This window comes from Sphaerodactylus townsendi, linkage group LG16, assembly GCF_021028975.2.
Source record: "Sphaerodactylus townsendi isolate TG3544 linkage group LG16, MPM_Stown_v2.3, whole genome shotgun sequence".
Classification (NCBI taxonomy): domain Eukaryota; kingdom Metazoa; phylum Chordata; class Lepidosauria; order Squamata; family Sphaerodactylidae; genus Sphaerodactylus; species Sphaerodactylus townsendi.
Genome location: NC_059440.1, coordinates 25,691,719 through 25,704,545, shown reverse-complemented (window position 1 = coordinate 25,704,545; position 12,827 = coordinate 25,691,719). Strand labels below are relative to the sequence as shown.

Genomic DNA, 12,827 nt, shown 5'->3' with positions numbered 1-12,827 from the left:
TGAGCTGTGGAGGCTTATCTGGGGAATTCAGATTAGCCTGGGCACTCCCACACACACCAGCTGGGTGACCTTGAGCTAGTCACAGCTTCTCGGAGCTCTCTCAGCCCCACCTACCTCACAGGGTGTTTGTTGTGAGGGGGGGAAGGGCAAGGAGATTATGGGGTCAGCCTTTGGAGGTCTCCTGCAGGAGAGAAAGGGGGGGACCTGCAAATCCAAACTCCTCCTCCTCCTCCTCCCTCCTCCTCCTCCTCCTCCTCCTCCTCCTCCTCCTCCTCCTCCTCTTCTTCTTCTTCTTCTTCTTCTTCTTCTTCTTCTTCTTCTTCTTCTTCTTCTTCTTCTTCTTCTTCTTCTTCTTCTTCTTCTTCTTCTTCTTCTTCTTCTTCTTCTTCTTCTTCTCCTTGCTCACATTCCTAGAGATAGCCGACACTGCTGTGCCCTCTCCCCATATAATATGAGCCATCTGAGTGGATTTAAGTCACAGGGACCTTTTTCATATACTACTCCCCCCAGTAACAGGAAGCATAATATTTGAATCAGCTTTTTCAGTAGATGGTTGGGATAGTGGCCATACAGTGTGGGCAGAACTGGGAAATGAAAGTAATCGGGTTTAAACTGGAAGTCCCCAGTTCCAATTTCATATAAAACATGTAACATTGGTGACAGCCCTGGACAAGCAGCTGGTTCTCCCATCCATTCAAGAGGCAAACGAAAATCTTCTTGCCTCACAGTCTGGTTGTCGAATTTCTTGAGTTTTATTTACTTATTATCTCATTCGTCCACTAAGGACTTCAGTGCAACTTCCATATATCTTCTGTAGCTATCACTCTACCTGTTCATCATCATCTTCCTCCAAGAAGGTCTCAGTGCTATGTGAAATTCTCTTTTTCCCTATTTTCTCCTTGCAACAACCTTGTGAGGTGAGTTAGGCTGAGCAAGAGAATGGCTGGTCTAAGATCCCCCAGTGAGGTTCATGGCTGAATAAGGATTTGAACCCAAGCTTACCTCACTGTAGTCCAGCATCCTAACCACTACACTGGCTGGTATGATGTTTCATCATTATGGTCCTTCTCCAGAGTTATCCTCACAAGAACCCTGAACAATGGGTTAGGCAGACTGAGAGAAAATGAGTGTCAAAGTATTACCCAGCAAACGTCACAGAAGAGCAAGGACTTTAACCAAGGATTCCTGAGTTCTAGTTCCAACCATTACACCACACTGACTTTTGCTTTCTAATCTATGTGGCGCCTGGTGGCCTTCCATACTTCTGCTCATTTTCTGTAAATGGTTCTCATCCTCTCTTCCTCTGCCATCGCCACTGGCCATTTATAAATGACTGAATTTTGAAGTGCTGGAGATCAATGCAACTTTCCTCAACTTTCTTCAAGCACCTCAGTTCCACGTTTAAAGTAATTCGTTTTGATGGAGCTTTGATAAGCACCTGAGATCCTTCCCTCATAATCGATAAGCTGGCCTCTTAGGAGATGAAGCAGCAGCCCTTCAATCCAACCCTTTTAAGGTTCTTAGGTGGAGATTATTAGTCGATATCTATCAACTTTACTTTAGAGGTCCATTTGGATTGAAGCTGGAATGAGAACAACCTTGGCCTTCGGCCAAATTGTAGCTGTTTGAGAAGTGGTAGGAGATGTATTGCATGGGTATTTCCTACAGCTCCCAAATAGGCAGCTGTAGCAACATGCTCATTTAATAGTATCCCTGTACTTAGGGTTGGCACACACAGTAGGAAAGTGACGTTGTTCTTTGGCTGTAACAAGAAACAAGCACCATATGTAATGCCCATGCTAGAGTTGACCAGGTCCCATCCAGCGATTGAGGGGGTAGGGTTGCCAGCTCCAAGAGTCGATTTGAGTCGTCTAATAAGCCGGTCTCCTTTATCTGGAGCACTGCCAACACCCCTCCCTCATCTGACAAATAGAATTCGACGTATGTCAGGACTGGATGTGAAATTATTTTTAGGCTGGGATTTAATTGTATAAGGTGCCATCTTAAATGTCAGGTTTTAATGTTATATTTGTTTCTAGGCTATGGATGTTGTTTTTTTAATTTATTATAAGCCGCCCTGAGCCCCACCCTGGCTGGAAATAGGTATAAATCTAACCAAATATTTTGCTGGAGTCAGAGGGAATCAAGACAAAAACAAAATTAAAAGCCATAAGAATCAATCAATGGAAAGGACAACAGAACAGCAAGTAAAACACACTTGTAAAAACAGCAGTAATAAAGACTGACATTGACAGACCCTGAGGTCTGCTTCAGTCAAAGACAACTTAATGTGTTTAAGGAGGGGGATAGCCATATTGACTGCCCTCTTATGGAGCTCCAAGCCTGCACTAAATGAATGAATAAACAGAATAGGACCCCCGCCCCTCTAATGAACCAATGGGCCATTCGCTCATACCATGGCCCCAAGCAGGAATAATTAGCGAAATGTGTAAATAGTGAGTTTAAGGTCGGGGGATTGGGAGGGCTTAGAATGTTACACCAAGAAACCAAATTCCTCATTTCTGATATCTATAAACAGGTTTCTGTCAGACAAAGAATCTGTAAATGACACTTTACCAGACTTATAATGAAAGCGATATAAGACGTTTCCAGGAGCTCAAGTCCGCTGCTCTGTGACATTGAATGAAAATGGAACTGGTTTAGAAGCTACAAGAATAATAAACAATGTTGTGTCAGAGGGACTGGAACATAGCACAATATTAGATATAACATAAGAAATTATATAAAGGGCAATATTTTAAATGGATTACGTGAGACATTTTGATAGACTGCGTGTTTGGCATAATAGCACTTATGTTTGACAAACGTATCTCATTCTGGTGTGCCTTTCCAAAACAATTACAATTTTTCACAGTCTTACCACTGATGGGAAAAGAACCCTGCATTATCCTCTTTCAACATCTCCAACCTTCAGATATATTTATCTTGTGTGTGTGTGTGTGTTCAGACACATTCATATATACATTCTCTCTCCTTTCCTCTCCCTCCCCCCCTCCCCTCAACCACACACACAAGTTTCGACCCAAAAAACCATGGAAGGAAAATACTTTGATTAATTTATTTATTGGAATTTTCCCCCGCACTGTATGGGAGTTTCAGGGGGGCTTACAAAATTAAAAACAACAGAAAAACCAGCATTATATAGGAGGAGGAGGAGGAGGAGGAGGAGGAGGAGGAGGAGGAGGAGGAGGAGGAGGAGGAGGAGGAGGAGGAGGAGGAGGAGGAGGAGGAGGAGGAGGAGGAGGAGGAGGAGGAGGAGGATTGGATTTATATCCCACCTTTCTCTCCTGTACGGAGACTCAAGGTGGCTTACAAGCTGCTTTCCCTTCCTCACCCCTCAACAGACACTTTGTGAGGCAGGTGGGGCTGAGAGAGTTCAGAGGGAACTGTAGCCAAGGTCACCCAGCAGGAATGTAAGAGTATGGAAACACATCTGGTTCACCAGATAAGCCTCCGCCACTCAGGTGGAGGAGTGGGGAATCAAACCTGGTTCTCGAGATTAGAATCCATCTGCTCTTAACCACTACACCATGCTGGTGTAAACCATTCCTTCCATGAAAATGTGCCTTCTAAATTATGGAGAGTCATTTTTAGATCCAGTTGATGCCTGGAGATTTCTCTTTGACAAAACAATACATGTGTATCTGAACAAAGTAATGCAGAGTTAGGATGCTGTGGTTTTTCTGGGTTGTATTGCCGTGGTTCCGGTAGTATTTTCTCATGATGTTTCACCTGCATCCGTGGCTGGCATCTGAAGAATGTACTGGAACACGGCCATAAAACCTGGAAAACCCACAACATCCTAGTGATTCTGGCCATGAAAGCCTTCAACAATACGCAGAGTTTCTTGTAACATAACTGCAGGTGTACTCCTGTGGAGTTAGAATCTACAATCTACAATCCAGCACACAAGGTAAGGCAGGAGGAGGAGAATGTCTTCTGCGAGCAAAAGGTCACCTTTGGATTCTAACTGTATTGATATTTACATTGTAGTTCTTGCGAAGGAAAGAGGACAGCTACTCAGGGAGAGGTATTGATCCCCCACCCCACCCCCCGCAACCACCACCAGTTTGTGCTTCTTTATCAACTTAATGAAGCCTTTGTTTTTCAGGGGAAGAAGCTTCCAGCCAACATCAGTGAAGACGCTGAGGAAGGGGAAGTGTCAGACGAAGACAGCGCCGATGAGATTGATGACGACTGCAAACTGATGAATGGAGATGTAAGGACTGAAAAGTACTAGGGGGAACAGAATGCAAAAATGGAGGGAATGCAGATTCATAGGCGCCCTTCATTGTTTCTAATAACTTCTGTCTATATTAGGGATGAGGCGAAGAAAGGGCATCCTATCCGTTCCAGGGCTTTGGGGGGGGAGGGGTGTCCCCCATTCAGAGCAAGGGCAAGAGGCATTGCCGTCACTCTGAACTGACTCAGTGACATCATCACAGACCAAATCCAATTGTCTTTCAGGGTGATTATTCTGAATTAGCCTTGAGGCAGCATTAATACAACCCAGTCTGGCTGGCGGCAAAGTACAGCCCACACACTGCATGGAATCTGCAGTATTGGCATAGAGGCAATTCTGATTGGCTACAGTGTCACCAAGAGGCATATCTAGGGAAAATGTAACCCGGTACAAAATATGAGCCCCCCCCCCCAGTGTATGGGCGACTGCCCTCCCCCACCACAACCAAACAACTTTCTTTGCACCAGGTCATCTCAAAGTATATGGACCTAGGGGAAAGGAGGAGGGGCATGGGGGTGATTTTCTGCCCCCCACATTACTAAATGGCCACAGCCTGGTGTCATTGACCCCAAACGTCCCCCTGGGTGGTACACCCCTGCTGTCACCCATTCAGAGTGAGGGCAGCAATCATAATTGTCTTCACTCTGGCTATTGTAGTGTCATCATGTTTGACACATGATGGTTGACTAGAATAATTTAGCGAAAAGAGAAAAAAACAGTACTGGTATGGCAGCAAAGAGAGGAATCAAAAGTTAAAACAGGTTCTTGGGGGCCCTCTCAACAGCTGCAGTTTGCCTCAACATTTATTCTCAAAAACATAAATTTGGTACAACTCTTAACCTACGTACAGATGAAAGTGATTGTCTCCATACATGAAAACACTACATCATACCAGTGGTGGGATTGCAGCTGGTTAGCTACTAGTTCTACTTAACCAGTGTGGACCGGCTGAATCCCACCACTGCATCATACCTGTAGGGTGATGAAGGATCAGAACATGGGGTGGGGAGGGGATACAGATACAGGAGCAGGTTTGCTACCTGTGTCTGGGGCTTTTTGGCTAATGCTTGCCCCCAAAGGAAACTTTGCCAAGGGCCAGTTGTTGTTTTTTTTTTAAAAAAAGCAGACGTGCCCATGTTCTAAACCAGTGGTGGCGAACCTATGGCACGGGTGCCAGAGGTGGCACTCAGAGCCCTCTCTGTGGGCACATGCAAACAGAGTGCCCCCCCCCCCACATCTAGGCTGGCCTGGGCCACTGGGCTTGATTATTAGCATTAAACCTAAGACCTAGTTTTGGGGAAGCAGTGTAGGTAACCATGCTAAACGCAGTTAAACCCCACTGATTTTCATGCGAAGAACTAAAGCGCAATCCTTTATCTGGGAGTAAGCTCGGTTGCTGGCAATGGGGCTTGCTTCTGAGTAAACCCTCCTAGGGGCATGACTCACCCATTGGAAGAGTTGCTCGGTTGCTTCAAAGCCAAGCCACCAACTACCACCAAGCTTACTCCCAAGTAACACACACCTCGGAACCAACCTTTTTTCTAAACTAAAACCTCAGTATTCAGGTTAAATTGCCATGTTGGCACTTCACGATAAATAAGCGGGTTTGGGGTTGCAATTTGGGCATTCGGTCTGGAAAAGGTTCTCCGTCACTGTTCTAAACAGTTTCCTTTCCATCCTCTCTTTTGGCCCCCACCTCTTGACAGATCTTTCAAAAAAGAAAGGAGACTCTATAGCGGGGTTAAGTGATCCATAACAACATAACAAAGGGAAACTTTCCTGTTTCAGAATGATATGCACACCCTCGATGCATAATTGAGCTTATTTAAATGCTTTCGCTGCAGCAGGTTGCTGTGACCAGGTTTTTTACCCTTTCGCATTAAAAAGCAGACATTTCAAAGCCAGGAAATTTCACAGTCTAAAGTATACATACTAAATAGGGCGAAATGGGTATTTTATGACACTACAGTGTCCCGAATATATATGAGGTCTACAAGCTACGTTTATTTTTAAAAAAGGGGGGGGGATTAAAATGTTCAGTTGCAAGCTCAGGATCGACACCCAGCCAGATGTGTGCACATAGTTCAAAAAGTGATATGAACTGTGTCGCTTGGCAAATTGTAAATCCGGTTGATTCTCCCCCAATTCCTTTTCCATCCTGATTGGTCTCTGAGAGATCAAAATTGTGTATTATGGTTTCTTTGGCAGCTTGGTTTACCATTTAGTATATATATTTTGAAAAAAAAGAACATTTTTCTAATGCTGCGAACTCAGTTTTCTCCTCTGTAGCATAAGAACACTGGCTACAGGAAATGTTTTAGGGTGGTTTAGCGGGACTCCTGTCCAAGCCGTTTATCTGAGCTGTCTTGGGACAAAGGATGTGAAGCCATTTTGTGAGGCCTAGCAATAGTTCTCCATGGGTTTTGCTGTTCTTGGGACCCCCAGAAAAGGCAGATGCAGCCATGCTCTGGTGTCTGCCATACTGGATGTGATATTTAGAGAACAGAAGGTGAACAAAATTTTTATCCAGTGGGCAAATCCAATGATACCAGGCATTCAAGTTTCCACCAAACGTGGAGACAAATTTAGAGGTCCCTAGTGGTGACCCCCCCCACACACAAATGGTTTACAAGGGTTTTGTTAAGTAGGCCTGGCATCAGGATGTTTGGGCCCTCAGTGAGCCACCACCAATAGGTTCCATGCCTCAGCGTGGTATAGTGGTTAAGAGCAGGTGCACTCTAACCTGGAGAGCTGGGTTTGATCCCTGCTCTGCCACTTGAGCTGTGGAGGCTTATCTGGTGAACCAGATTAGCTTGTGCACTCCAACACATGCCAGTTGGGTGACCTTGGGCTAGTCACAGTTCTTCGGAGTTCTCTCAGCCCCACCCACCTTACAGGGTGTTTGCTGTGGGTGGGGAGGGAAAGGAGGTTATTAGCCCCTTTGAGTCTCCTTACAGGAGAATAACAGGGGATATAAATCCAAACTCTTCTTCTTCTTCATTGCCTCTAGGTTAGGCTGACCAGACGTCCCACTTTTGGTGGGACAGTCCCACCTTAAAACAATTTGTCCCGCATCCCGCAGGTTTTTTCAAGTGTCCCAATTTTTGGAAGGCTGCCGCACTGCCTTCTGGGCGCAAGGCACTGCGGCAGCCTCCCGCGCGCACGGCCACAGGAGCGCACTGCCTTCTGGGGCGCCCCATCTGGTCACCTTACTCTAGGTTAGCCAATGACAGGTTGGAAATTGATGGAGATTTTGCCAGTGGAGCCTGCAGAAGGCAGGGTTTGGAGCTGGGAAGGACTTTAGTGGGGTATAATGCCATGGAGTCCACCTTCCACAACAACCATTTCCCCAGGAGAACTGAGAAGCCTGCCTTCTCTTGGCATTTTAAGGAGGGCACTGAAGGAATTTTGCCTAATCTCCAGCCAGACCCAGAATTGTTCTTGTAAATAAGCCTCCTTTCAGATTTCACAAATCTCTTATTTTTGCCCTCCTTTTCTCTCCCCACCCGTGGGCAATCCTCTTTGATCCACTCACTAAACGCAGCGTTTGGTGCTCTCTTTTTTTGCAAGTAAAGGTGTTTGGCGTACAAAGCATCTTAATCTTTTGTTTCCTTAGGCGCATGAGCTTTTGATTTCTCTCTGTCCTTTAAAAACGCACATGCTGCGCCAATTTGCCTGATCCTTTAATCTTCCGGCGCATGCCAGCGGTGGGTTTTTCTTTCTACGCAAACGCGATATAAATGATGTCTCTAAACTATTTTCTTTGAAGCAGATTGCCTTGAAGATGACAGGTATTGGTCCTCTGCTAATTTTCTTACAGACCTTATCTTTTCTCTCACATTTATCACTACAATTTGTTTGAGAGTTTGGTTCACACTAAATGTTGAGTAGAACCAAGCAATAATGGAGCAATAAAAGAATTCCTGGACTTGTACCGCTCTTGGGCTTACCAGGTTCCAACATGGTTGGGATCATTTTGATTTTTTTCATTGCTGCTGTTTCAGTCCCAAAGTTCCCATTCTGATTGTAGGAATCAAATCAGTGTGTGTTTTATTTTTCCATCTCTTCACAATAATTTCGTCTGTAAAATGCATGTGTTTTCAACACTCATTTTTGCAGCAGTGCATCAACATTATATGTTATAAATAACACATAAATTGTGTATAAAACTATATCACAGCCATACACAATATAAAAGACCCATCAGTGAAAAGCAGAGAACTGAAATGATTGTCAGAATACAAATGACTATAAAGGGAATAAAACAGGGTAGATATGGCTATCTCTATTGTCCTGTATTTAGGATACGTTCTTACTTGCCCACGGGAAGCTGGTGTTTCTGGAAACAGGATTCCTCTTTGACGTCTCCCAAGTGTGTTACTTTTCTGTGTTGAACCCATCTTTCGATGGGAAAGGGCAGCATATAAGTCCAATAAAATAATAAACAGACGTTGTTTTTTTAAGAAGCTGGTCCCACATTTCGTGGTTTGGATGAGAAAGTTCCAGTCATGTTCCATCCAACTCTAGATTTTCCCCTTCTCATCTTTTCCCCTGACCTTTTGAATTAAATTTTATAGAACTTTTGAAACAGATGCCTACTTGACCATCCACTGCATAAAAGGGACTAACAGAAACGGGTGAAAAAGCAACATGAAATGCAAAAGGGCATGTTTGTAGGACTGCAGTTTTGGGGATGGTGGGGGAGCCTTCAGAGATGCGAACCCCATTACTAACCACCCCCTGCCATTTGAAATGGTACAATCTGGGAAAAGTTCCCGGGTCTGATGAACTGATAAAATGGTCCTTCGAGGAATATCTGCTGAGAGTTCTGCTGACCTAAAAATTGGGCCATTTCTAACAGCTATATTATGTGATGTTTGCTACTCCCTTTGATGGATTTTTTCCCTCTTTCATGCCATTCTATCCCATCCTTTCGAAGTGGAAGGTACAGTATGAGTAGTTTTGTTGGTGGTAGAATTTAGCCTCGTTTGGCTGTTGAAACAATGAAGCAAACTTGTTGCGTTACCAAACCACGGTTGTCTGGGAAGTGTGGGGGGCGGGGGACGACCCCAATACCATTAAAGTGAAACCTTGCTTTTCTGTGTTAGAGGCGTAACTGATTATTTAATCATTGGCTTCCAGTGGAGTACTAAATAAGGTTCAATGTTTTGATACTAGCCTTTAAAGCAGTGATGGCGAACTTTTTCGAGACCGAGTGCCCAAATTGCAACCCAAAACCCACTTATTTATCGCAAAGTGCCAACACGGCAATTTAACCTGAATACTGAGGTTTTATTTAGAAAAAACAGTTGGCTCCAAGGCTCGTGTTACTCAGGAGTAAGCTGGGTGAAGCAACTGTGCAACACTTTGAATGGGTGAATCACAACCCTAGGAGGGTTTACTCAGAAGCAAACCCCATTGCCAGCAACCGAGCTTACTCCCAGGTAAAGGATCATGCTCAGGCCAGTCTAGATGTGTGTGTGTGCCCATAGAAAGGGCTCTGAGTGCCACCTCTGGCACCTGTGCCATAGGTTCGCCACCACTGCTTTGAAGCCCTAAACAGGCTGGAACCTTCAGACTTGCAGGACTGCCTCATTCACCTCATGGAGATCACTTCACTCTTTGAATAATAACTTGTTGGTGGTTCCTGGTCCAAAAAAATAACCAGGGCCAGAGCTTTTATAGCTCTGGTTGTGGCCTGTTAGAATGCTCCATTGAATGAGACCCCAGCCCTGCAGGATCTATCACAGTTCTGCAGGGCCTGTAAGATGGAGCTGTTTTATGAGATCTATGGTTGAAGGCAGCAATAGTGCCCCACATAGTTTCCTTTCTCCTCCATTCTTCTTTCTTTCCCCTTTCACTTCTCTCTCCTTCCCCTTTAATCAGTGCCATAGTGGGTGGAACTGTGCCTGGGACACGCATGTGTCCTGAGCCCCTGCCACGCCCCTGCCCACCCCTGCCACACCCCTGAATGCCCCTGCCATGCCCCGGAATGCCCCCCCCACACCCCCACACCAGCACGCGCCTGGTGAGTCACCCCCCACGTTCCCTTGGCTCTACGCCACTGCCTTTAATTCATTCTCCTTAGTTAGTTATTGGTTCTGAGGCACCATAGTATGCTTTCGCTGTAATTCTACTGTTACAAGCAGCCCTGAGCCTGTTTATGGGAAAGGGTGGCCTATGAATCAAAAATATAAATAAATAAAAATATTAAAATATCACATATCTCACAGAGGAGTTGTGAGGATAAAACAGAGATCGCATGTGAGGCACCATCCGCTTATTTGAAAAAAAATGGAATAGATAAATGGACCCACTGGGCAGGTTACAACAAACTGTCACAAACCAAGCCGTAAAATTACACTTATGATAACAAGCCAGACCCAGGCAGTCGCTTATTCTTCTAATGACAGTACGAAACCATCAGTGTTCAACTAACATTGATTAAAACTGGCAGCCGTCAAAAAATCAGCATCCCTGTAAGACATCCACAGTCGCAAAATTATACAGCCGCTGAACCAAACAAAAACCTTGTGGGCATTGCAGTCCTAAGCAAGGGGGAAGGTAAACTTGCCTTGATAGTGGCGGGGAGTTCCAAAGCCTTTTTCTACAGAATGAGGATTCTGGTTTTCTTCTCAAGAGCTAGTATAAATGCTAAAGGAAACCCCCTCAATGCTTAAAAAGGTAAAGTAAATCCCCTTTTCAAACCCCAGGTTCCCTGTTCAAACACTGACCCGTGCAAACTATGTTTATGTGGTGGTTTGCCATCACCATTAAAGCAGTTTAAAGCCTGCTGCTGGTTCCTTGCCCCCCAATGAATTGCGTTGTCTGGATCTTCCCAAGTTTGGCTCGAATGCTAACTTTTGGCAGCAAGAGATGAGAGATGTATTTTCCCATCTCCGAAAAGGCTAGGGTGGCCAGATCCAGTTGGGACGCTCTTGGAGATCTGAGGGTGGAGCCTAGAGAGGATAGGGACCTCAGTGAGGTACGACACCATAGAGTCCACCCTCCAAAGCAGCCATTTTCTCCAGGGAAACCGATCTCTATTGTGTGGAATGAACTGCAATTCTAGCAATCCCCAGGTCCCACCAAGAGGCTGGTACATCCCCCCCCCAAAAAAAAAGCCTTGGAGGAAATTTGGGGGAGATAATGCTACACAATGGGAGGAATCATTGTTCTCTTTGAAGAGCCCCGGCTTCTGTGTACAGCTTTTCCCCGCTAAGTGGCTGGTGTAGGCCTACCTTTGCATTACATCTTTGTCTTCATTAGCTGGCAATTTGTTTTGTCTCGTTTGCTCTCTGCATTCCACAGGAAGCATCTGGGCTTCCAGATGTGTTTGGCTGGCCCCACTTAAAAGTATCACTGCCGAAGCTTGGGAGGCGACAGCTTGTTTTGGGGGCGGCATTAATCACCAGTAAGAAATAACAGAGCCAGTTTCCCCCCGAAAAGACAAGCTCCCCTGAGCCCAGAGATCCTTCATATATAGGGACCATTTTGAATGTTTTTCAGCACTGCAGTTTTCCTCCCGAATTCTAAACCCCAAATTTCACTTTTCCCGTGCGCAACTCAAGCCTGTGCCAGTCGTTTTGGGGTCTCTCAAACTTGAATGTGCCCCGCATGAAACAAACAAACATTTAGACATGATTTGTACATTGTTATAGGTATTTTTAAAAATACACCTGCGCTTGCACATCAAACACATCTACAAAGCCAGCAACGAACCTTCTTGTAGCTTTGATCTGCACAAGAGAGAAATTCTATCAGAGCGGGGATTATTCGAGCCGAAAAGGCGGGGATGCGAAAATTCGGAAGCATCCCTACTCCCATCCCTCTGGTTTCAGACTGAGTGTCCAACTGGTCTGTGCATACCTTCTGTGCTGAAGAGCCTGACCAATGCATGGAAGCTGAGAGTGGGGCCAGCAGAGGCCAACTCCCCCTTCCTCCCCTGAGCATTGATCACCCCTGTTTTGGTAAACCGAGCAGAGTTATCAATTTGAATTACAGTGCCCACTCGTAACTTCCATGGTCATCCACTTCATTCAATGTTTAGTTATGGGCTTGTCCAACTTTAATGGCTAACATTAGATTGTTTTGCAAGGAATTCCAGCATTGGAACAATCAAATACTGGGCATGCTAACATTTATTTCAGTTAGATCCAGAGAGCACCAGTGGCTTGGTAACAAAGCATGTATCTCCTAAATTGATGTTGCCGACAGTTGGGCTCTCTCTCTCTCTTTCTCTCTCAAATATTTGTGGTTCCTTTCAAGATTTGTGATGTACTTCTTACCATCGTTACTTTTTAAAAATTCACTCCATTGCAACTAGAAGTAGTCAGTTTGAGACTCCCTTCCTAAAGGTTGCCCATGTAAGGACTCTTCAAATTACCTGCATAGGTATTTCCTAGTCCGACATTGGGAAGAATTATCATTCTAGCAGACAGAACTGAATGATACTTCACTGTATGCAGCAGAAATCATGGGGCATATCTACTTCACAGTCTGAGATTGGCCTAATATTCAGTCCTTTTCCCCAGAAGATTCTGGGGATTGAAGTTTTGGGAGG

The 12,827-nt window shown here is 45.0% G+C and overlaps 1 protein-coding gene across 9 annotated transcripts in view; it reads left to right on the top strand.

The window, feature by feature from the left end:
* PLCH2 (phospholipase C eta 2) overlaps nucleotides 1-12,827 on the top strand; it is a 308,320-nt gene that overhangs the window by 245,674 nt on the left and 49,819 nt on the right. For 6 of the 9 annotated variants that reach the window (XM_048518901.1, XM_048518904.1, XM_048518902.1 and 3 more), the window contains 2 exons: nucleotides 4,133-4,240; nucleotides 9,204-9,209. In XM_048518901.1, the coding sequence (XP_048374858.1) occupies nucleotides 4,133-4,240; nucleotides 9,204-9,209 (114 nt within the window). The remainder of the gene's footprint in view (nucleotides 1-4,132; nucleotides 4,241-9,203; nucleotides 9,210-12,827) is intronic. The other 3 variants (XM_048518900.1, XM_048518908.1, XM_048518906.1) reach the window with 1 other exon arrangement.